Source organism: Manis javanica, chromosome 7 (assembly GCF_040802235.1).
Source record: "Manis javanica isolate MJ-LG chromosome 7, MJ_LKY, whole genome shotgun sequence".
In the NCBI taxonomy this organism is placed as follows: domain Eukaryota; kingdom Metazoa; phylum Chordata; class Mammalia; order Pholidota; family Manidae; genus Manis; species Manis javanica.
Genome location: NC_133162.1, coordinates 96,284,513 through 96,307,486, shown reverse-complemented (window position 1 = coordinate 96,307,486; position 22,974 = coordinate 96,284,513). Strand labels below are relative to the sequence as shown.

Sequence of the window (22,974 nt, the reverse complement as noted above, 5' to 3'; positions counted from 1 at the left end):
ATAAAAAAAGTAAAATTTTTTAAGTAAGAAATTTAAACTGATTCTTTGACAAGATCTATAAAATTTTTTAAATCAGAAATTTAAACTGGTTCTCTGACAAGATCTATAAAATGGATAGACCTCTAACCTAACTGATCAGGAAAAAAATGGTCAAAGACATAAATTAACAATATCAGGACTGAAAGAGAGGTAACATTACTACAGACTCCACAAATATTAAAAAGATAATAAGTTAATATTATGAAAAACTTTATGCCAGTAAGTTCAAAACTTAAGTTGAATAGACAAATTCCTTAAGAAGTACATATTATTAAGTCTTTTTCAAGAAGAGATAGATAATTCTACTGGCTCTATATCTATTAATTTGAATTTGTGATTAAAAACCTTCCCATAAAGAAAACTCCAGACCCCAATGCCTTCACTGGGGATTTTTGTCAAACATTTAAGGAATAAATAATACCATATCCACAAAAACTCTTTCAGAAAATGGAAGAGGAGATATTACTTCCCCACTCATTCTAGAAGTCAGCATTACTCTGATACCAAAGCTAGACAGAGACATTACAGGAAAAAAAAAGGATAGATCAGTAACCTTCATGAACATAAACACAAAATAATCATAAAAAAAATTTAACAAATCATATTCATCATTATGTAAAAAGTATGTATCATGAATAAATAGGGGCTTATGTCAGGAATACAAGATTAGTTTACCACTCAAAACTAAATGTAATTCACCATATTGACAGACTAAAAAGAAGAAGAATATGATCGTCTCAGTAGGTGCAGAAAAATAACCTGACATCACTTGTGATAAACACTCTGAACAAGTGTGAGGGACAGAAGAGAACTTTATCAACCTGATAAAGGGCATATATTAAAAACTGGGGCTAATATCATACTGAATAGTAAATTAAATTAATGCTTTTCCTCTAAGATCAGGAATAAGGCAAGACTGTAACTATAGCCAATGGAACAAGGCAAGAAAAAGAAACAAAAGGCATCCAGATTTGAAAGGAAGAAGTAAAATTTCATAAACAAAAGTATTGTCTATGTAGAAATACAGGGGAATCTACCCAAAAATCTATTAAATAAGTAAATTTGCCAAAATTGCAGGATACAGGATGAGCATAATAAAAGCAATTGTATTTCTATGTATTAGAAACAAAGAATGCAAAAATTGAAATTTTAGAAAGCTATCTCATTTAATAATAGCATCAAAAAATATGTAACACTTAGGGATAAATCTGACTAAGGTACATAAGACTGATACACTGAAAACTAAGAAACACTGCTGAGAGAAACCAAAGACCTAAAATAAATGGAAAAATATGCCATGTTGGTAGATTGAGAGATTTAATATGGTATGGTATTGGCATAAAAATAGACAGATCAATGGAACAGAATAGAGAATCTATAAATGTATGCCTTCATACATATATAGCAGTTGATTTTGAACAAAGGTCAAAGACAATTCATTAGAGAAAAGATAGTGCTGGACCATTTGGATCTCTATTTTCCAAAAATAAAAATAAAAGAACTTCAATCTGTACCTCACACCATTGACAAAAATTAATGGATCATAGACCTAAATATAAACCTAAAACTAGAAAACTTTTAGAAAACACATAAGAGTACGTCTTTGTGACCTGGGTTAGTCAAAGGTTTCTTTAATAAACAGCAGAACCACAATCCATACATGAAAAAAAAAAAGAACTAATTGGCCTTTGTCCAAATTAAAAGTTTCTAAAGACATTGTTAAGGAAATGAAAAGGTAAGTCATAGACTTGGAGAAAATACCTGGAAATCACATATCTGAAAAAAGACTTGTATCAAGAATTTATAAAGAACTCTCAAAACCCAATAATAAGAAAACAAAAAATGCAGTTTTATAGGGTATAAAAGAATTTCATCAAAGAAGATACATGGATGGCAAATATGCACATAAAAAGAGGCTCAAAATAATGCACCATTAGCAACATGCAAATTAAAACCACATTGAGATACCTGTTAGAATATCTATAGTTAAAAAGACTGCTTGTGAGACTGTAAATTAGTATGACTACTTTCAAAAGCAGTTTAGCAGTTTCTTACAGTTAAAAAGTGGTAGACTACACCTATCATACAATCCAGTTATTTTGCTTCTAAGTATTTACCCAAGATAAATGGAAGTGTAAGATTTGTGCAAGAATATTCATAGCAGCTTTATATGTTCCCAAAACTGAAAAAGTGCCCAAAGGCAGGTTAATGGATAAAATATTGTGATTTATTATACAATGGAATAGTCTTCAGTAATAGCAAGGAGTGAATTCTTGATACATGTAACAACATGAATTATTCTCAGAATAATGATGCTATGTAAAGAAAAAATCAGACAAAAAAGAGTATGTAGTATATTATTCCATTTATATAAAAGTCTAGAATATCTAAAATAATCTACAGAGATAGCAGATCACTGGCTGCCTACAGATGAGTTGGGTGGATTGGTGCAGAGGGCAGAGAGGAGGTATAGAGAGATTACAAATGGGCAAGAGAAAATTCTGGGGGTGATGAAGATGTTTCATTACTTTTATGGTGGTGATGGTTTTGCATATGTAACATGTCAAAAACATCAAATTATATTCTTATAATATGTGCAGTTTATTGTTTAGCACTTATACATCAATTTAGCTATAAAAGAAGGAATTTTGGAACCCAAAGGAAATGAAAGAAAGGAAAATAAGAGGACAGGGATACCAGTGACAACCAACAGAGCAATATAGTGAAGTCCTGGGATGATATCTGTGCATTAAGCCTGTAGGAGATGGAGTAAAGGAGTCTGGGAGAGAGGTGTTAAGGAAGGGTGGACTCTACACTAACAGTGCAGTTGAGAGGATGGAAACATTCAAGGATTTTATAAAGACACATCATTCAAGCAAAGCCAAAGTCCATTATAAACTCCAGGGGGGGAAATCAACTAAAAATCAATGTGCTACAAATAGGAAACCAAACTAGAATATGGGGTGATTTTTAAGAGTTGATGGAAAATAAAAAATAGAATCCATTTAGCCTTGATAGTATAACACTTTTCTTCAGTGACATGATATTGGACCTTTATAAAAGAAAAACTATAATTTGAGCCTCTAGTTGGCCTGACAGAGAGACCTATTTACATAGTTAAGACAAAATCAGTGCTATTTACTAGTTTTCAACTTTCAGAGAAAACTCATACACAAAGTATGAAGGTCTTGGTTGTGGTTCCAGAATGGAAATTTTAACAATCTCAATAACATAAAAGTAAAATTGTGGAAGAGAGGAGGAATGATACAAAAAGTATAGGAATGGTAATGTTTTCATTTCATCTGAGGGGGAGCTGAAATACTCGACTAAAGATGATGAAACAAGAAATAGGGATGTAATTGCTTCGTTTCAAGTCACAAAGACAACAGCAGAATTAAAAATAACAAGGTGATTTTCAAAACCTGTAGAAAGAAATTTGGGAAGGGCATTTGCGTATATGAGCAAAATCCTTACCTTGCATAGTAATGAGTCAATCAATAGACACTGTCTGAGGTTCATAATCAAGAAACTGAAGAATAAGCACAATGTTTAGAGTTAGATTAATGACCATCAGAGGCACAAACCCCAGAAATAATGGAAAAAAACAGCCTCTGGAATGTAGGCCTGAGGACAGGAAAAGCTTACAGCAACCTTACCGCTTTTCATCACACATTCTTCCAACCTGCTGAGTTGCTACTGTGTGCATGAGTTAGATTGAGGAAAACTAAAATGATCATAGGTAACCATGCCCGACCACTTACTCTGGTAGCAGTGGCCAGCCAGGGATATCTGAAGTATGACAACTGTTGGAGACAGTGATATTACCATATTAAAAAATATTTCATTCATTACACTTGGCCCTAGACAGATCAAGTGAGTTAGCCCTACAGCAACTCCACTGGCCCTCGCTCAAGCAGGGCAGGAGACGAAATGCTCCTGAAGGCCCCCAGCTGGTTTCCCTTCCCTGGTGTTGTGCACTTTGGCCCCCAACCCCAACCCCATGGGGTGCAGGGGCCCCCCATCACACTGTCTCCTAGTCACACTGTGGCCAGGCTCCACTGGGGTCTCTGTCACTCCTGCTCCAGTCCCCGCTGCAGTCCCTCATTGGTCTTTTGTCACCAGAGGGGTGACTCTTGACAACAGAGCTCCACTCGCTTGCTTACCTGTGAAGTGATACTGGGTTCCTTTTTCCCTTTCCAGTCCTGCCCACATCCCCCACTTTCTAGCTGGGGGCCAAGGCTCTCCTCCTCTACTTCTGGACATCTCTGTGTTGTAATTGTACAGAGGACCATGAGAGGGACTATTCTGTCTTTTTTCCTTTGGTACTCCTTCCATAATGCTCTTGTACTCTGGTTTATTTAAGGGGACATGCACTGGAACAAGAAATGGCCCATATTTCCTCCACCACCATCCTCCTTGCTCTCCCTCTACCTTCTCAGGCCTCCATTGTTCTCTCACCAGGGCCCCGATCTTTCACCTTGTTCTCTTCCAACCCTTTAGCTTCTGGGTAAGAGTCTTCCCTTGAGCTCCAGAGGGTGGGGCCCAGTGTTTACATTCTCTTCTGTCTCTGCCCTGACCCCGACCCCATTCAATACTTTGAGGAGCCAGAAAAGAATCTGCTTCTATAAATAAATACATGTATCTCCTGACTTTTCCCTCCTCTTCAAGAGCACTAAAGTGTTTGCATGCTTCTCCATTGTCATGGGCCTTGCACACTGCCTCCACACGCATCATTGCCCTCTGCCTTCTTCCTTCCTTTATGTCCACGAGTGCAGGCAAGGGCCCCTCTCACCCCGACCCCCATCTCATCCTTGGTCCTGTATGTAAGGCAGCCCCTCTGCAGCAACTTCCCCACCTTCCCTACTTTCTTGACTGGAACACATTTACAACACGCACCACAGTTAGACTCCCCCCTACCCCTTGCACCTGGGGCTACAACACCTCCCTGGTCTAGCTGCCTTTCCTTAACTGTGGGAGATGTTGGTTTCTCGGCAGTGAGATTGGGTCCATAAACCATGTAGTGTTTTGTTGTTTTTTAAAAAACTGTTTTACGAAACCATACAAACAAAAAGAACAAAATCTTTATTTAGTGGTCTTAAACATCTGAAATTAAACAACTGTGAGGGTGCAAAAGCTATGTTGTTGTTTGGGATAAAAGGAGGATTTTTGCTAACAAGTTCCTGAAGACTGTGTATTTTCGTATTTTGAAATAATTCCTCTGTGCCTCCATTAGTTCTTGGGAAAATTAGTAAGAAACAGGATCTCCATTAAAACCAGATACAACATCCTTTCGGCATTAAAAACATTACCAAACCAATGTTACATATTGACATTTCCTGATACATCAAATGTCACCCTCTTTTTTGTCTTCTCTTTGAAGTAGTTTTTAAGAAGCTATTTTTAGTTCCAAAACCAGAGCTTATTTACTTTTTAAAACCAGATTTATTTAATAAATCTCCTCATTCAGCAAATTTAGAAACAAATGCAAAGACCGTAAGCCGTGTTAAGCTGTGATTTCAGCTCTCCTACTTTCCACCAGAGTTCAGTAAATCCGCATGATATGTAATGAAGCTCAGAAAAGTGACATTTATGAAAGACTGTGCCTGCTTCCAATCTGAAGACACCTCTGTACTACTCCTGCTTCTCTTTTCCGGTCAAGCTGACACAGAGGTGGAGTGTTAGTGCTAGTAGGAGCCATGGAGAACATTAGCTGACGCCTGTCCTGTGCCTGGAAACTGGTAAACAAAAAACTCTTTTTTCTTTCCTCTCTCTCTCCTGCAGAATCCCAACCCAGGATTATTTGCTGTGATGCACCCTCTGACCTATGCAGAAACCTTGATAGATTACCATCTATGCTCTCACCCCAAGTACAAGTTCACCAGGGACTACCACAGTGGGTCCAGCATTCCTCTCACCCAAAAGCAGTTTCTCCATCACACGGTAATGCCATCAACAGGTGCACTGGCACAGCTGCAGGGAAGGGCAGGGGACAAGGTTGGAGGGTCACAGCTGCAGAACAAGAACAGGGACATGGCGACTGAGTATACTCTCACACTGCCAGACCTGCATGGACACAGGTGGGAGACTCCACACAGCTCTTGTCCTGTCCACACCTACCTCTCAGGCTGCCTGTTGCCCTTTCTTAATTGTCTCACTCTTTCTCTCCCTTGAAAGCTGTACCTATTATTCACTTTATTCTAATCCAACCATGTACAACACAGTCACATGGCAGGCATGACCCCATGGTCTGGCCATCTCTTTCTTTGGCCTCAACTAGTATGTGAACATGAGAATGTCAGATCAAGGTGGTGGTGTGACAGAGGCATAGCAATGATGCCCATCCTGACCCAAACATCCAGCAGAGTCTCTTAACAGGTGCCCTCAGGCCCTTCAAACTTAGAAAGTACCTAACTCAAATCATTACCTCTGACTTCTGCCAACCACACTTCAAACTGCCTCCTCTTCCTGCACTACCCACATGCCTTTTTGATCTATAACTTGTGCAAGGACCATGTGCTCCTTGACCTGTTCCTCTCCTTCAGGGCCCACGCAGTCCCCAGACTCTACCAGGAGGCCTTGGATGCGTGCGAACTCCCCACTGCCCTGGGGCCTGCCACCATGCACTCAGTCCTCCCTAGAAATCTTCCTTCCTTCCCCCAAAATCATGCTGTTTTCCAGTTTGAAACCCTTCACTGGTCCCTGCTGCCCATGTAAGCAGCTCCAAGCTCAGCAACTTGGTCCACAAGGCCCTTCCTGACCAGCTTGCCTCTCGAGCCTCATTTCCTGTCAGTCCCGCCCCACACTCAGCAGGGCTGTGGCTCCCTGATGGCACCCCCTTCCTCTCCATGTGTGTGCAGGTGCTTCTCCCTTCCTGCACTGCCGTTTGGTGAGTGACCCACCTCTCTGAATGGTGTGGTAGCATCGCCTTACAATAGTCACAACAGCTGTTAACGCCAAATCTGCCTTCCATTACTGGGACTTGTTTCTTGTGTGCCTAATGAATCGGGAAAGAAAACCTCCCCTTTGCCCCTACTTTAATTCCATGGTCTTTGCTGGAGCAGTTCTTTTTGTTTCAGAGAAATTCAAACTTAATGAAATTAAAAATTTTGGAACTAAACTTTTAAGACAGAAAACAAAGCGGTTAATGAACTGGAGCCCGTCCTGGATTCACGTCCCCAGGCAGCTCCTCAACATGCTGTGCCCCTGCTGGCTTTCCTTACAGGACATCATTCCTGGGATAATGCACTGGAAGAGGTTCCAGTCCCTGCTTCTTTCAAGCCTGTCCGAAACTTCTAAGGCAGAGACAACACAGAGGTACATCATAGCTTTGTGATCCCAAAAAGTTAAATGCCAACAGTGTGTCAGATCTTACTGTCGGTGCAGGAGGAAAGTTTGTTGCTAATTAGAGAAATATGGTGGTTTATGATGCTTTTCGTATTTTGGACTTAACTTACTGAGATATACTTTTAAAACAATTGATCACAGGTGACTAACTGACCATACCTCAATAAAAGTGGACAATCAATCCATATAATTCAACTGAAATATTCACAGTCAATTTTCAGCATCTTAAAATTGCCGAGATTAACCTTCTATCTGATTCCAAAGGATCTCCTTCTCTCTCATGTCACAACCAGCATTTTTTGTGAGGTCCCAGAGCAAGCATCATGCAGAGATACAGCTCAGCTCCAGATTCAGCCTATATTAGAACAGATAGATGAGAGTAATGTTGAACGAACGAAAGAAGAAATTAAGAGTGATCACAGTTTTGCTAATTTGCTTATTTAATACCTCTTCAAAGCCCTAAGATATCAAACAAGGAGCCTGATGCCTTTTCTCTAGGACTCTTGACTAGTCCCACTCCTGAGTCCTTGAGTTTTATGTCTTTAATTCGTTGTCCTTATAGGCATAGTTCAATAAGTTTTTGGTAAGCAAATGTGCTAGTATCCCAAAATGGTTACTATCAGCAGTCCTACCTTTTGTTCAAACCCTTTGATACAGAATGAGGCCATCTCCACGGTGGAGAGCCCTGCCAGAGACACAGGGGTGATCAGAAAACCTGAGTTCTGCCACCAACCAACATCAGCAAGTGAACTTCATACCCCGCCTCCCACCAGCATGTCCTGGATCCTCTGACACAGAAACTCAAGTTCCCTCCCTCCCCAGGACACCACAAGCCCTCCAAGAGCAGTGTGACTCAGCCACACTCCTTCACTGCCTCTCTTGGCCCAGTCCTCTTGTCCGTAAAGCAAGGAAACCCTTCTCAGTCTTGATGTTTTCATTTTAGCAGGCATGGGAAAGTACCCAGTGTGGGATGTGGGACATGGCAGGAGCTCAGAAACATTAGCTGCTTTTCTATGAGTTTATCCATACCTCACGCATCCTGGTGCCATCTCAGAATAAACTCTGCATCTTTATTCTTCACTTTAGCCTCTTTCTAAAATCTGAAGTCTCCAGCATCAGGGGAAACAGCTGCCCTCGAGAGAACGCACACTCTGGGGACACCTGGGAGGCCTACCATTTCTCACTGGTTGTCATCCACTGTGTGTCCTTGGGCGCAGGCTTATTACTGAAGCACTTGGACTCACAATTTTCTCATCTGGGTAACAGGGACCATGATGGTGACCTCACGGGACGGTTGTGAGGATGAAATTAAAATGCTAAGGTGAAGCATCTAGGACCCCCACCCACTAAACCTTATAATCGCTCTGCTGCCACCAGAGGGCGGCAGTCTGCCACCACCTCGACACAAACTGCCTCCCTCATTTTGCTGTAGGGTGAGGACACTTCAGAATTGACCCAAGTATTGTAAACAGCACACCAAACAGCTGGGTGCAGTGTCTGTTGGGAGACCGCATAAACAAAATGACAAACAGTGAGAAGCAGAGACTGCCTGGGTCCCCCTAATGTCAGCACTCACAGGTCTCAAGAATTAAGAAAAAATTCGATTTTTTTTCCAAAGTACTGTTTTTGGAAAAAATCTCCTGAGGCTGTTCTTTCGAAAAGCAGTCAGAATGCAATTACCTTGGGTTTGACCATAAATTAAATATGAATTCTACATGAATTCAAGAGAATTCTCCAAATCTGAATTCTTACTTTCAGCTCTGTGCCTGAGTGCTCTGTTAGGCCAATTTGTTTCAAAATAAGCTATAACTGCATAACAGGTTATAAAATCAGGAGAGGAGTGTATATTTCTACATCATAGGTTTACATGATATAAGATTTTCGATCATGTTTTTGTTTCTAAAAGCAGCTACAAAATAATAATAGTCCCAACAAAGACATTTATGACCCTTTAACTTTGCAGTAATTTTGCTTGAATAAATTACCTGATGCTAATGAGGTATTTCCCTTGTATCTTTTGCCCTGGAGAGCTTTATGTTTGTTGTTAAACCATGCGATATAGTTATTTAGTGTTTATTTATTCCAAGTCATTCTTTATTTCATAATAATCAACTCCCTTTGTTTCTTTGCTCTTTAATAAATTCAGAAAGAATTTGTTGAGTCTCTAGGACTTCCATAAAATCTGAGAGGCAGCAGCAACTGAAGAAATTAACTGATTCAGTAGTGTCCAGACTTTGGGATTTTACAGATGAGTGATCTGTCCAGAAGAATTCTGGGAGCTGACTTAGGGTCATAGTTCAGAGTTTTACTTTGCCAAGAAATCATTAAAACAAAACAAGCACCCAACTGCCATCTATTATCACCACCATTCCAATTTCAGAAGAACCTATTAACACAAAAAAAAGTAAGAGGAGCATGGCCTCAGAGCTTAAACACTGGGTAAGTTTTGTCTCAGGAAACACTCTTGGTTGCTGCCATTCTGTCCTCCCAGACCAGCTTGCTCCCTGGAGAGTGGTCCAGGCTTTCCACTTCTCAGTGCCTCCCCTGGGCAGGGATCCCTTCTCTCTACATGTGCTGGAGTTTCAGTGGGATTGTCAGTTGGAACCTTTCTCTGTTGTGAAGTCAGTAATTAGGACTAATCTCTGTGTGGTAGAGCCCAGGTTCCTTTTAGTGAGGAATTGTATTAAAGACCAAAATCTGGGTGCTAGATGTACACATTGCTACTGGAGTGCTTTTGTTTCTTGGCTTCCTCAGCAGACAAGCCAGGATGTATATGTGGGGAAACATACATATGCATACACACATATATACATATACACACAAAAATGCACAAATACGTGTATGTACATATGTACATATGTACACATACCTCTTTTAGAAATCACAAATTCACACCAATGTATATACTCCCCAGTCCATATCCATAGTTATCACTTGCTTTCCCCAGTCCCTATTTGTATGTCCCTTCTTCCACTGTGAGGGTTCTGGCTCCTAACACATTTACTCACTTAATTTTTTTTTAAATTTTATTTTGGTATCATCAATCTACAATTACATGAAGGACATTATGTTTACTAGGCTCCCCCCTTCACCAAGTCCCCCTCACATCCCCGTTCACAGTCACTGTCCATCAATATAGTAAGATGCTGTAAAATCACTACTTGTCTTCTCTGTGTTGCACAGCCCTCCCCGTGCCCCCACACACACTATGCATGCTAATCATAAGGCCCCCTTTCTTTTTTTCCCACCCTTATCCCTCCCTTCCCACCCATCCTCCCCAGTCCCTTTCTCTTTGGTAACTATTAGTCCATTCTTGGGTTCTGTGCTTCTGCTGCTGTTTTGTTCCTTCAGTTTTCTTTTGTTCTTATACTCCACATACGAGTGAAATCATTTGGTACTTGTCTTTCTCTGCCTGGCTTATTTCACTGAGCATAATACCCTCTAGCTCCATCCATGTTGTTGCAAATGGTAGGATTTGCTTTCTTCTTATGGCTGAATAATATGCCATTGTGTATATGTACCACATCTTCTTTATCCATTCATCTACTGATGGACATTTAGGTTGCTTCCATATACTCACTTAATTTTATAGTACATCTAAAATAATTTCAGAATTGCTTCATCTATAACCACCTTAATAAACAAGCATAATAAATAGAGTTCAGGTTTATGTATAGTTTTCCCTCTACCCTCTCCCACCCAAGATCATGAATATATAGTCAAATACTGTTTTTATAAGGTACTTTGGATCACCTCCTTTTCCTCTCCTTTCCTTCCCTTCCTTTCTCTCTCTCTCTCTCTGTCCCTCTGTCCCTCCTTCCCTCCCTCCCTCCTCTCTCTCTCCCTTTCCCTCCTCTCTCTCTCCCTTTCCCTCCAGTGTGATCATGGAATTCATGTGAAATACTATTTGTTTCAGTTTGTTTTCACCTTGGATTTTTTTCCCCTTCCCTTTCATATTGAATTAATCTTATTTTTTGAATATGTAGAACATTAACATGCCTTCCAAACTCAAAAACTATACAAAAAGTTTCACTCAGAGAAGTGTCCCACCCTCCCACCTTTCACCCAGGCCTTATCAATAACCAGCGTGTACTTCTAACTTATTCTTCCTGTTACTCTTTATAATGCTAAGCAGAATATAATTATTTTTCCTCTTTCTTACACAAAAAGTGGCACAGTAGATATGATCTCCTGCATTTCACTTTTTTTCACTTATAATATCTCCTGAAAGTTAACCCATATTTTTTTGTAGTTATCTTCCTCACTCTCCTTTACAATTATAAAAACATGTGGCACAGCTTCAATCAATCTCTACTGTTGGTAAACAGGTGCATTTTTGCACAAGAAAAAACAAGTAGAAGAAACTCACCTCAGAGACATAAACATGCACACCAAGGAGGCGTCACGACCCCCTGTCTTTCCATGCCACCTCCTCTCTCTCCCTCAGTCCCCAGCCTCCCCGGATCTGTGTCCAAGGCTCTGTCATTCTGTGTTCTTTTTCATGACACAGCACTCTTTCCAGCTTCAAGAAATTTATTCCAGAAAATTGTTAAAAACTTTTATCCCTTTATCCATTCATTGACTTTTATCCTGTTCTCTTTGCTGTTGTGTGCTCCATTTTTATTCCTTTAAGGTCCTGTGAAAAGTTTGTAAGTAGTTGAGACCAAAAGAAAAAAGCAAGTGCTTATGCTGCCAACTTGTTAAAATAACGTGTTTTTCCTCCCTGTTTCAATTTTTTTAATGTACTCAATAACCAGGATATAAAGCTCTAAACTTATGATACCAAACAGTATATAAGGGAGTGGTTTGAAATGGAATACAACAACTAAGGAAGAGTATAAAGATGGGAAAAAATATTAAGAACAAAAAGTGATTTATCTAAATACCACCCCACACCATGGAAATAATATAATCTTAGACATCACCAGCTTGAAAATTTTGTCTCTAAAGCCTGGAAAATGTCTTACTTGGCAACACTCTCTTGGATTGGACTGGTACCTATCACATCCCTGCCTTTGCCTCTAGGGAAACACGAGCAGCTTTTCAGGAGTGGAGGAGGATGGAATGGTGCAGGACCACCAGTGGTAAAATCAAAGTGCATTAACCAGTTATAGAAAGACCTCCAGACTGCTGATGTCCTCATTTACCCTTGGCTGCTTGTTTGCTTCTTCCACAGCTGTGATTCCTTCAATTTAGTTATGCTCCCTGTCAATGTCCCTGCCATTCTGGACACCTTACCAGAAGAAGACAGATTGGAAACAGTGGAACGGTATATTTTACCTTTAGTCTCAAATGTACTCTCTTTTCCAAAAATATGCTGGTTGCTGGGAGAGATTTCAGAGAGTGCACAAGAACTGAGCTTCCAAGCAGAGAGAAGGCTACACCCAACCACACCCTAACTACATAAGATAATTTGTGTGACTAGACTGCCCCTAAGATCTCAGATTTGCTGATCTTACCATGTTCCAGGAGTTCAAGGGAGGGGAGAGCGGAAGTGGGGCTGCATGGGCAGACAAGACCTCAATGGTCATATGCACTCAGGTTGGCACTTGAAAGATGAGGAGGATTTGCAAAGACTGAAGAAACAGAGGCCTCAAACCAGGCACTTAAATTGGATTTTACTGGTAAGCATATAACAGCCAGAGAAAAACACATCCTTGGATCTCCTGTCTCTGTGCCCATTGTACCATTTTTACATACAGTTAGTTGGTTAGTGAGATCCTGAGTATCTGAAGTGTATGTGCAGTTCTGAGACTTTCCCACACACAGTGATTCTTGGCAAACTCTAACCATTTAAAGCTCAGAATCCAGGTCTGAACAGGAAGGTTGAAGGGTCTTCCATTCAAACCACTGCAGGAGGACCTCCTTGGGGGCAGTGCAGCCAGAGAAAAGGGTACACACTTGCTTGTGGTTTAGCAGAACAAGTGCTGTCTGGCAGGCTGCTGGGGAGATACTCAGCAGACAAAAAAATAGTTAAACGGTCACAGGGAAAATAGAAGTTCCCATAGCCAGGATCCTCACCTAACCCTAATCCACTTGCCCACTGCACATGTTTCTTACTTACTCACATGTTGGCAATGAGCCATCACTGTCTGTGTTGCTATAAAAAGAGCTCCACCCAGTGCTCTGCCTCCAAAGCAGAGGAGGAGGTAGACTTGCCAGATGCGGACATGATGCTAGAGCTCAATCTGCCACTGCAAGAATAAAGCTTAGTAAAAACCCTTTTACCCCCAACATTCCATTGTCATTATTTGGTCTCACCAAATCCAGAGTGAACTTGCCTAGAGCTGAAACCCTCCAGTGTGACAGCCATCCTCCTTTGAGCACTGATGTGAAGAAAGATGTAGCCCAGTTTCCTCACCTTTGAAATGAGCATAATAGTACCTGCTTCACAGGAGGTAGTCTGAGTTAAAAGAGATAACACAGATGCTGCTGATGAGGGAAGTGATTGTAATAACTATCATTTTCTGAGCACTAAATGTCTACCAGGCACAGTGCTTTGCAGTCTCATTCAATCCCCACAAGGCCTCACTAATCTCCCCACTTTAGGGATGAGGAAACTACTGATAGAAAGATAATGTATGCAAAGCACCAGCATAGTGATTCTCAGAAAGCAGCTGTGTAGTAATGGTTAGCTTTCAACTGCATGGGACCTGAACATTTGCAGTGTTCAAGGATACATTCCTTAACAGAAACTTGCTATACTACCTCTATTTATGCATCCCTGCTGAATACTGTACCTGTTTGTGTTTCAAACATAGAAGCCTTTGTTGATCTTGGAAGCATTTCTCTTTAACTCACTGTGGTGGAGACTGCTGCTATTTAAAAAACCCATTCTCTGCTTATTCTAAAGTAATAAGAGTTGTTGAAACTATATGGTAAATTTCCCAGGCTCCCTCGAGGTTAAGGCATCCTTTTGCCTAGGCCCTTGCCAAAGAGGGGAATGTGAGCAGATGTGAAATAGTCTACTTGGGAGGGTCAGGACCCTTAAAGAAGAGAGTATATCTCCTCCACACTCTTTCCCTTTGCTCCAGCTGGACTCATCCTTGCAGTGACCCAGTGTTAACCATCAAACAACAAGGCTCTAGCCCAGGAGTCAGTCAAAATCTGGCCTGCCACCTGTTTTTGTAAATAAAGTTTTGTTGTAAAGTAACCACACCCACTCATTTATGTACTTTCTATGATTCCTTTCATGCTACAACAGCAGAGTTGAATAGTTGTAAAAAAGACCATATGACCTGCTAAGCCCTTTACAGAAAAAGCCTGCTGACTCCTGACCTAGAGGATAGCACACCACAAGATAAAAATAACTTCAGTTTCTTTAATTTCTTCTTTCACCCATAGATTATTTAGAAATATAATATTAGATTTTTTAAGCAGTTCTGAATTTTTTAGGCCTCTTCTTTCTACTGATTTCTGTTCTAACAGAGAACATACTCAGAATGGTGTCAATCCTTTGAAATCATTCAGACTTTCTCTATGATCCAAGGTATGGTCAATGTTGGTAAACATCCACATGTAATTGAAAAGTATATGAATTCTGTAAACTTGCTTTAAAAATTGCTTTTTATTCTCTTGTTATAACTACTTCTCCCATTGTTACTGTTGGAAAGCAATTTAGGGGCCTCAAGCTTCTCTTAACATAGACTCAACAGAAGTAGGTGGAACTAATATTGAAAGCCACACAACCATGTAACTCTTAAATGATGACAATATTTCTCTTTTATTTTGGGAAGGAAAAAACCATTCCAGCTAACATCTTATTCCTTTTCAGTGAGCTCTGTGAGCAGAATGTAGACGTTATACTGACTCCAGAAATGATCGAAGTGGAATTCCCTATGTTGGATTACAAGGACACCAAAAAAGAGAAGCAAGTAGATCCTATTATGCCTTAGTAAGCGGGGGGAGCCTTGGGTAAAATTTGTATTACATGAAATATAGAACTGTCATGTTATCTGATTCTAAATATCTCAGGCTTCAAAAGAGAAAGGTTTTCACTGCTCTAGCTATTTAGATGCACATTTTATTTTATATACAGTTACATGCTTCAAATGTTATTGGCAAGTAAAACTTTAAAAATGGAATCCAGTTTTTCCATTTGCTTATCATTTAGTTTCAGAGAGATGTTTGTTTCTTATTTATAGCTGAGTGAGTTTCATTCAGTATGAGGAACCCAGGCTGAGCCATATTAGACCTGGGACTGAATCTGTTTCACTACTTCACGTGAGATCTTCTGCCAAGTTACTTATCTTCAATAACTGGGCTTCAGTTTTCTTATTTGTATCGTGCAGAAAATAAGATGGCTCCCATAGGCGGTTGTGAGAATTAAATGAGATGCCAGTGTGAAGCCATTTGCTTGATGTGAACATTGATCCTTCTCTTCCCCTCTCTAGCATGGGCCAACTAGCTAGACAAACATCATCATCATCATTTAAAAAATTGGTTTTGATGAATACTTTTGTAAGAGAAATAACCACATATAATTCCTATGGTTTATGAGTTTGAAATTCTGGGTATATCCTTTAAAAAATTCTTTTCCTGTTAAAAAAAAATGCCTTTTTTATTATTTGAAAAAACAGAAAATACAGAAAAACATAAGAAATAAAAACAATAATCATACCACCCAGAGGCAGTCTCTTGTACATTCTATCTTCTACCAAATATTTAAATAAATAAATACGTCTTAACAAAATTCAGTCATATTATTATTTTTTGCCTTCTACACTTCTATTTAGCAATATGTAACAAACGTATATTTATGAATACAGATATACATCAGGATACTTCACTGGTAAGTGTACTGTAATTTATCTAACCAACCTTCTTCTGAGAATCACGTAAACTCTTTTCAATGTTTTGCTGTTACCAGTAGTACTGCAAGAAACACCTTTGTGCCATAATACCTTGCAAACTTATCAGACTGTTCCCTTGGGTAAATTCCTAGAAACATAATGAGAGATCAGTGTGCATTTTAGGGTTTTGATATGTATTTCCGTTGCCATCCAGAAAGTACAGCAACACGCCTCCTACCAGCAGAGGTCAGCACTGCCCACATTCCAATGCCCTGAAACGATGGGGAAAACTGTCTAGTCTTTGCTTTGTTACCAATATAAGTTAAAAAATGACCATCTCATTGTTTTAATTTCAACTTATTTGTTTACAAGTGATATTAAAATTTTCCTATGCTTATCAACTATTTTTCTTCTTTTATGAGGTGCTTGTTTGGTCTGTTTTGTAGGAAGTGCTTATCTTTTTCATATTGGTTTATAAGACTCCCTCATATATTGAGGATAATTACCTTTTCTTATATATGTTGCAAATTTCTCAGTATGTCTTCTAACTTTGTTGGGGGTGTATTGGGAGGCCCTACATTCTCTGAAAGGAACACCCACATGTCTTATGTGGGACTTCTGTGGTTGGTTTGTGATAGTCTCAGAGGCCTACAGCAATTAACATCTCTCAGAAAACAGATTGGCAGTGTCTGGTAAAAGAAACTTTAGGAAATAAAAAAGATTCAATAGAATTTCAGTGGGCATCTGTTTTGATCAGTTGGATAACTTATTACACTACCTAGCACTACCTAGCACACAAAACCTCTTACACCTCAGCAAATAGCTGCACTTTGCATTGCGTTTTGTTTCAGGATTCAAACAGCTGACTAATAGTTTTAAATCAAATCTTTTATTTTTCATTTCAAAATGATCCCTGGACATAGAGTGGCTTACCCCATGAGTGGAGGAATATCCAGTACCTCTCTACTCACTTGCTCTGTATCATGGTTTTCACCCTTTATACTACAGAGCTAATGTTGAATGCCACTTGATTACCTATCAACTTATCAACTATTCAATAAAATACAAGTTATTACTCTATTCACCCAAAGTGGTATATCTTTTTTCCTTTTTTTATGTATTTCAGCTACATTACCAAAAAAATTAATGAACTAACAATGAACTCCATAAACATGTTCCGCCCACCAAATTAGCTTCCAGTTTTTTCAAAATAGCCATACATTTCACATATTTTCAATAAACATCCATGGCATTTTTAATTCACCTACTTTGCAGTTTAAATGATCTTTTGAACATTTTTTCAAATGCATAGTCAAAACTGTCAACATGATTATCATTTTATTGGCTGAATTGTATTCCAACAGGTTGACATCCCACAGACAATTTTAGAAAGTGCTTTTATTCAGAGATCCTCTCCAGCTCATAGCAAGCATTCTCCGGAGCTCAGCTTTGTCTTCGCTGTCCTTCCTTGTTCCTTTTCCTCACCAACTTCCCCCTCAGCGAGAAGCTGGCAGAGTCCTCACTGTCAGACACACACACACAACCAGACCTTGGACAGAGACTAAACAAGAACACATAGATTGTGCTCACTTTCCCTTGAAGCCTGCTACTATGTGGTTTCTGGCAAGCATTGTTTTCATAGATGCAAAGAATCATCTGTCCTCTGTCCATGGCTGTAACTTAACCCGGGGGGTTCTTTGATGCCCTGGTGGTGATCTTAGCCCTTTCAAGACCCACTAAGAGGAATCATGTAAAATATCCAAGAAACTGTAAGAGTGACTTTAGTTGCCGACACATCATTCAACTCTCCTTAGATTTCCACAATGTCACTCAAAACCATATCTTTAAAGGGAGACATGACCTATATATATTTTAAAATTGATTTCATAAAATGGTTCCAATTAATTTTTTAAATTACATGCATTAGGGAACATTTAATTCTCTATTTACAGATATTTCTGCTTTTTCAAAACTACCAGGCATTTGCCAGAACTTTGCATTTCCCCTCTTTGGGAAATGTTTCAGAATATATTCTATCTGCCTATCTAGACAGATCCTATTGCTGAGCTCACAATCTTTAGATATCTATCCTTTCAAACAGATGTACTCATCATTTCCTCCAAGATATTTGGAAAGTTCTACCCAGCATCCCCTTGCCACACCCAGCAAAGGTCTGGGCTCCACATCAGCCTCTACTTGACCCAAGGGCAGAACCTTCCCTCTTGATTCCCACCCTTCTGGACCATTGTCAAAGTCAGAGACATTGTGTGTCTACTTGCTTCACAAGCATGAAGAATCATGTAATGCTGACTGAGCATGTAGAGGACATCATGCTAGGGTGTCTATGAATAAGTTCTCATTTCACCTTTTCAACAATACTGGGAGATGGGAATTACCACCATTGGTTATATCTGGAAATGGAAACTGAAAGCTTAGGTAACTTGGCCTTGCTAAGAAACTGGTGCTGAGACTGAAAGCCAGGGTTAGATCACTTATCAGTCAAGTGTTTTTTCACTAGTAACTCACTTATCACTAAATATAGTTTAAATGTATGTATGGAATACACACACACACACACACACACACAGACATATGCATTCCAACCTTTAACCTCTCACCCCTTCAGTGTTCCCTGGGGTTAGGCCTGAGCCCAGCAGTGGGATGTTTGTGGGTGACTGGAGTGTTTCACGAAGTGACCTGATTTGTCCTTGTTGGGTTTTTTGATGCTTAGGGAGGTGAGGGACCAAGCCCAGCCAGTGGCGAAGGCAGCAGACGAGGTGCTTGAGGAGATGAAGACTCTGCGGGGCAAAGCTCTCAACCCGTACCTGATTCTAGATTAAAGATCACCGGCGGATTGCTTCCTCATCTGCTTTCACAGGTCACTGTGGTCCTTTGTGTCCTTTTATTGTCCCAGCCGTTTTTGGACTTAAAGTTGAAATATGGATGACATATGTATTTTTTTATTATAATTCTTCTTTGCAAAAATAAAATGTCATTAGTGTGATGACAATGTTTGAAGCTTCGTGGTATAAGATTTAATCCTGGCACAAAGATGTGCTGAGCAAGGTGTGAGCCTCATGATGAGTGGCTAAGAGCCAGGAGCAGACAACCATTCCTGAGTGTCTTTTGGAAATGTGGTGCTCAGGGTCCAGAGGTAGGAAGGGCTTGGGGAGGGGCTGCTCCTCCCCTCTGCACTGGACCAGTACCCTCTGCCCCAGAACATCACTGACTTTGGCTTTGGAGCCACACCTGGAAAGAGCAGCCTTGGTAAGGACACTGGCTCCCCAGCTGTCTACGTGATGGCAGACACTAGCAAGGGGAAGTGGACATGGCAGAGACATTGTGGGGCAACTCGAGCTTGTGTGCTGGCTTGGGAGCAACTGGAAAACACCCCTCTGGGAACTCTCAGAAGCACCTGGGGCAGGTCATTGCCAAGAGGCCAAGTGTTCCTGTGAACACATCAGTAAAATCAGGCCTTTTGATTGTTTGTTAACATGAGTCCATTCATTTGCACAAGCTGATAAGGCTGATGGCATTTGGGTTATGTTATAACAACCCATAATCATCCAAATATATTTGTTCCTTCCATTCCTTTTTCTATGCATACATTTAAATAGATGATTTCAGAGTGCATGTACAATTCTGAAAGTGCTCTTCATTAACTCACTGATTCTGACATTTTTCTGGGATTTTCTTTTCCATCATGAAACCAAAACCCTTTAGGGGCAACACAGAGTGTTTGGGACAATTAACATACATCAGACACTTAAATGCTATTATTGCAATACAGTTGCTCCCTTGTCACACAGTACAGTATGTAAATAGGTGAGCTTGGGTCTGTGAAACCCATTGCTTTGGTGTTCTTGGAAAGCAACTCAGCCCATGCACAAAACAGTGTTTGCTCACTCAGTTATGCACCTACTCCCCATGGAAAACACTCCCGCAAGGGGGCCGGGAAGAGGGGCACACCCACAGCAGGGTTAGCAGATACAACGGTGCCTGGTTGAAATTGAATTTCAGATATACAATAGGTAATATTTTAGTATAACTATATCCCAATAATGTGTGTACTATTTGGGTATATTACACTAAAAAAATAATTCATTGTTATCAGAAATTCATATTTCACTGGATGTCCCATAATTTTATTTGCTGAATCTTGCAACACTGTTCAACACACAACAGCCTTTTAAGAGAGAACATATGAGTGAATGATTGAATGGCTGAATGAGATAGAGGCAGTAATTAACATGGGGTTGTGTGTGAAGTGTGAGGCACACTTTCTGACCAACTAGAACAGTTCGGTTTTCCTGGTGTCAACCATGTGCCAAGCCCTCTACTGACCCATAACGGGTCCTCACACCCTTCCTGGCAGAGACACTCAAGCATCCCAGAGGCTGGGTGACTCCTCAAGCTGGCAAAGACCCAGAAGGCCTGTGACTTCGATGCCTGGACAGAGTCAGGGAAGGATTCTTCAGGTACACAGAACTCAGAGCCACATGACTCTGCAGATGAGAGGGGTGGTCAGAGACACAGGGACACCGCTTGCCTGTATCTGAAGACACTAGAATCTTCTTTCCACAGTCACCCACAACAGACTCCACATTTTATTTCTCTGCCTCCTCCTCCTCCTCTTTTATTTTTTTATTATTTATTTTTTTATGTTGATATCATTAATCTACAATTACATGAGGAACGTTATGCTTACAAGACACCCCCCATCACCAAGTCTCCCCACATACCCCATTACAGTCTCTGTCCATCAGCATAGTAAGATGCTATAGAGTCACTACTTGTCTTCTCTGCATTGTACAGCCCTCCCCGTGCACCCCCCCATTACACATGCTAATCATAATGCCTTCTTTCTCCCCCCAACTTAGCCCTCCCTTCCCACCCATCCTCCCCAGTCCCTTTCTCTTTGGTGACTGTTAGTGCATTCTTGGGTTCTGTGAGTCTGCTGCTATTTTGCTCCTTCCGTTTTTTCTTTGTTCTTATACTCCACAGATGAGTGAAATCATTTCATACTTCTCTTTCTCCACCTGGCTTATTTCACTGAGCATAATACCATGTAGCTCCATCAATATTGTTGCAAATGGTAGGATTTTTTTCTCCTTATGGCTGAATAATATTCCATTGTATATATGTACCACTTCATCTTTATCTATTCATCTACTCATGGACACTTAGGTTGCTTCCATTTCTTGGCTATTGTAAATAGTGCTGCTATAAACATAGGGGTGCATATGTCTTTTTCAAACTGGGCTGCTGCATTCTTAGGGTAAATTCCTAGAAGTCGAATTCCTGGGTCAAAGGGTATTTCTATTTCAAGCGTTTTGAGGAACCTCCATACTGCTTTCCACAATGGTTGGACTAATTTACATTCCCACCAGCAGATATAGGAGGGTTCCCCTTTCTCCACAACCTTGCCAACATTTGTTGTTGTTTGTCTTTTGGATGGTGGCCATCCTTACTGGTGTGGTGATATCTCATTGTGCTTTTAATTTGCATTTCTCTGATGACTAGTGATGTGGAGCATCTTTTCATGTGCCTGTTGGCCATCTGAATTTCTTCCTTAGAGAACTGTCTGTTCAGATCCTTCTGCCCATTTTTTAATTGGATTGTTCACTTTTTGTTTGTTGAGGTGCATGAGCTCTTTATATATTTTAGATGTCAACCTTTATCGGATCTGTCATTTATGAATATATCCTCCCATACTGTAGGATGGCTTTTTGTTCTATTGATGGTCTCTTTGCTGTACAGAAGCTTTTCAGCTTGATATAGTCTCACTTATTCATTTTTGCTATTGTTTCCCTTGCCTTGGGAGATATGTTCATGAAGAAGTTGCTCATGTTTATGTCCAAGAGATTTTTGCCTATGTTTTTTTCTAAGAGTTTTATGGTTTCATGACTTACATACAGGTCTTTGATCCATTTCGAATTTACTTTTGTGTATGGGGTTAGACAATGATCCAGTTTCATTCTCCTACTTAGCTGTCCAGTTTTGCCAACACCAGCTGTTTAAAGGCTGTCACTTCCCCATTGTATGTCCATGGCTCCTTTATCGTATATTAATTGACCATATATGTTTGGGTTAATGTCTGGACTCTCTCTCCTGTTCCACTGGTCTGTCTGTCTGTTCTTGTACCAGTACCAAATTGTCTTGATTACTGTGGCTTTGTAGTAGAGTAGTAGAGCTTGAAATTAGGGAGCGAGATCCCCCTGCACTTTATTCTTCCTTCTCAGGATTGCTTTGGCTATTCGGGGTCTTTGATGGTTCTATATGAATTCTAGAACTATTTGTTCCAGTTCGTTGAAGAATGCTGTTGGTAATTTGATAGGGATTACATCGAATCTGTATATTGCTTTGGACAGGATGGCCATTTTGACAATATTAATTCTTCCTACCCAAGGGCATGGTATGAGTTTCCATTTGTTAGTGTCCTCTTTAATTTCTCCTAAGAGTGTCTTACAGTTTTCAGGGTATAGGTGTTTGACTTCCTTGGTTAGGTTTATTCCTAGGTATTTTATTCTTTTTGATGCAATTGTCAATGAAATTGTTTTTCTAATTTCTCTTTCTATTAGTTCATTGTTAGTGTATAGGAAAGCCACAGATTTCTGTGTTTAATTTTGTATCATGCAACTTTGCTAAATTCCGGTATTAGTTCTAGTAGTTTTGGAGTGGAGTCTTTAAGGTTTTTATGTACAATATCATGTCATCTGCAAACAGTGACAGTTTAACGTCTTCTTTACCAATCTGGATTCCTTATATTTCTTTGTTTTGTCTGATTACCATGGCTAGG

The 22,974-nt window shown here is 40.1% G+C and overlaps 1 protein-coding gene across 5 annotated transcripts in view; it reads left to right on the top strand.

Annotated features, from left to right (window-relative positions):
• The window catches only part of CFAP221 (cilia and flagella associated protein 221), a 107,225-nt gene extending 88,052 nt beyond the window's left edge, over window positions 1-19,173 (top strand). For 3 of the 5 annotated variants that reach the window (XM_017653657.3, XM_017653643.3, XM_017653652.3), the window contains exons 20-24: window positions 5,821-5,979; window positions 7,262-7,353; window positions 12,560-12,652; window positions 15,158-15,253; window positions 18,907-19,173. In XM_017653657.3, the coding sequence (XP_017509146.1) occupies window positions 5,821-5,979; window positions 7,262-7,353; window positions 12,560-12,652; window positions 15,158-15,253; window positions 18,907-19,015 (549 nt within the window). In that variant the 3' untranslated portion in view covers window positions 19,016-19,173. Of the gene's footprint in view, window positions 1-5,820; window positions 5,980-7,261; window positions 7,354-8,040; window positions 9,821-12,559; window positions 12,653-15,157; window positions 15,278-18,906 lie in introns of those variants that run through there. The other 2 variants (XM_017653671.3, XM_037001113.2) reach the window with 2 other exon arrangements.
• Window positions 19,174-22,974: the final 3,801 nt, after the last annotated feature.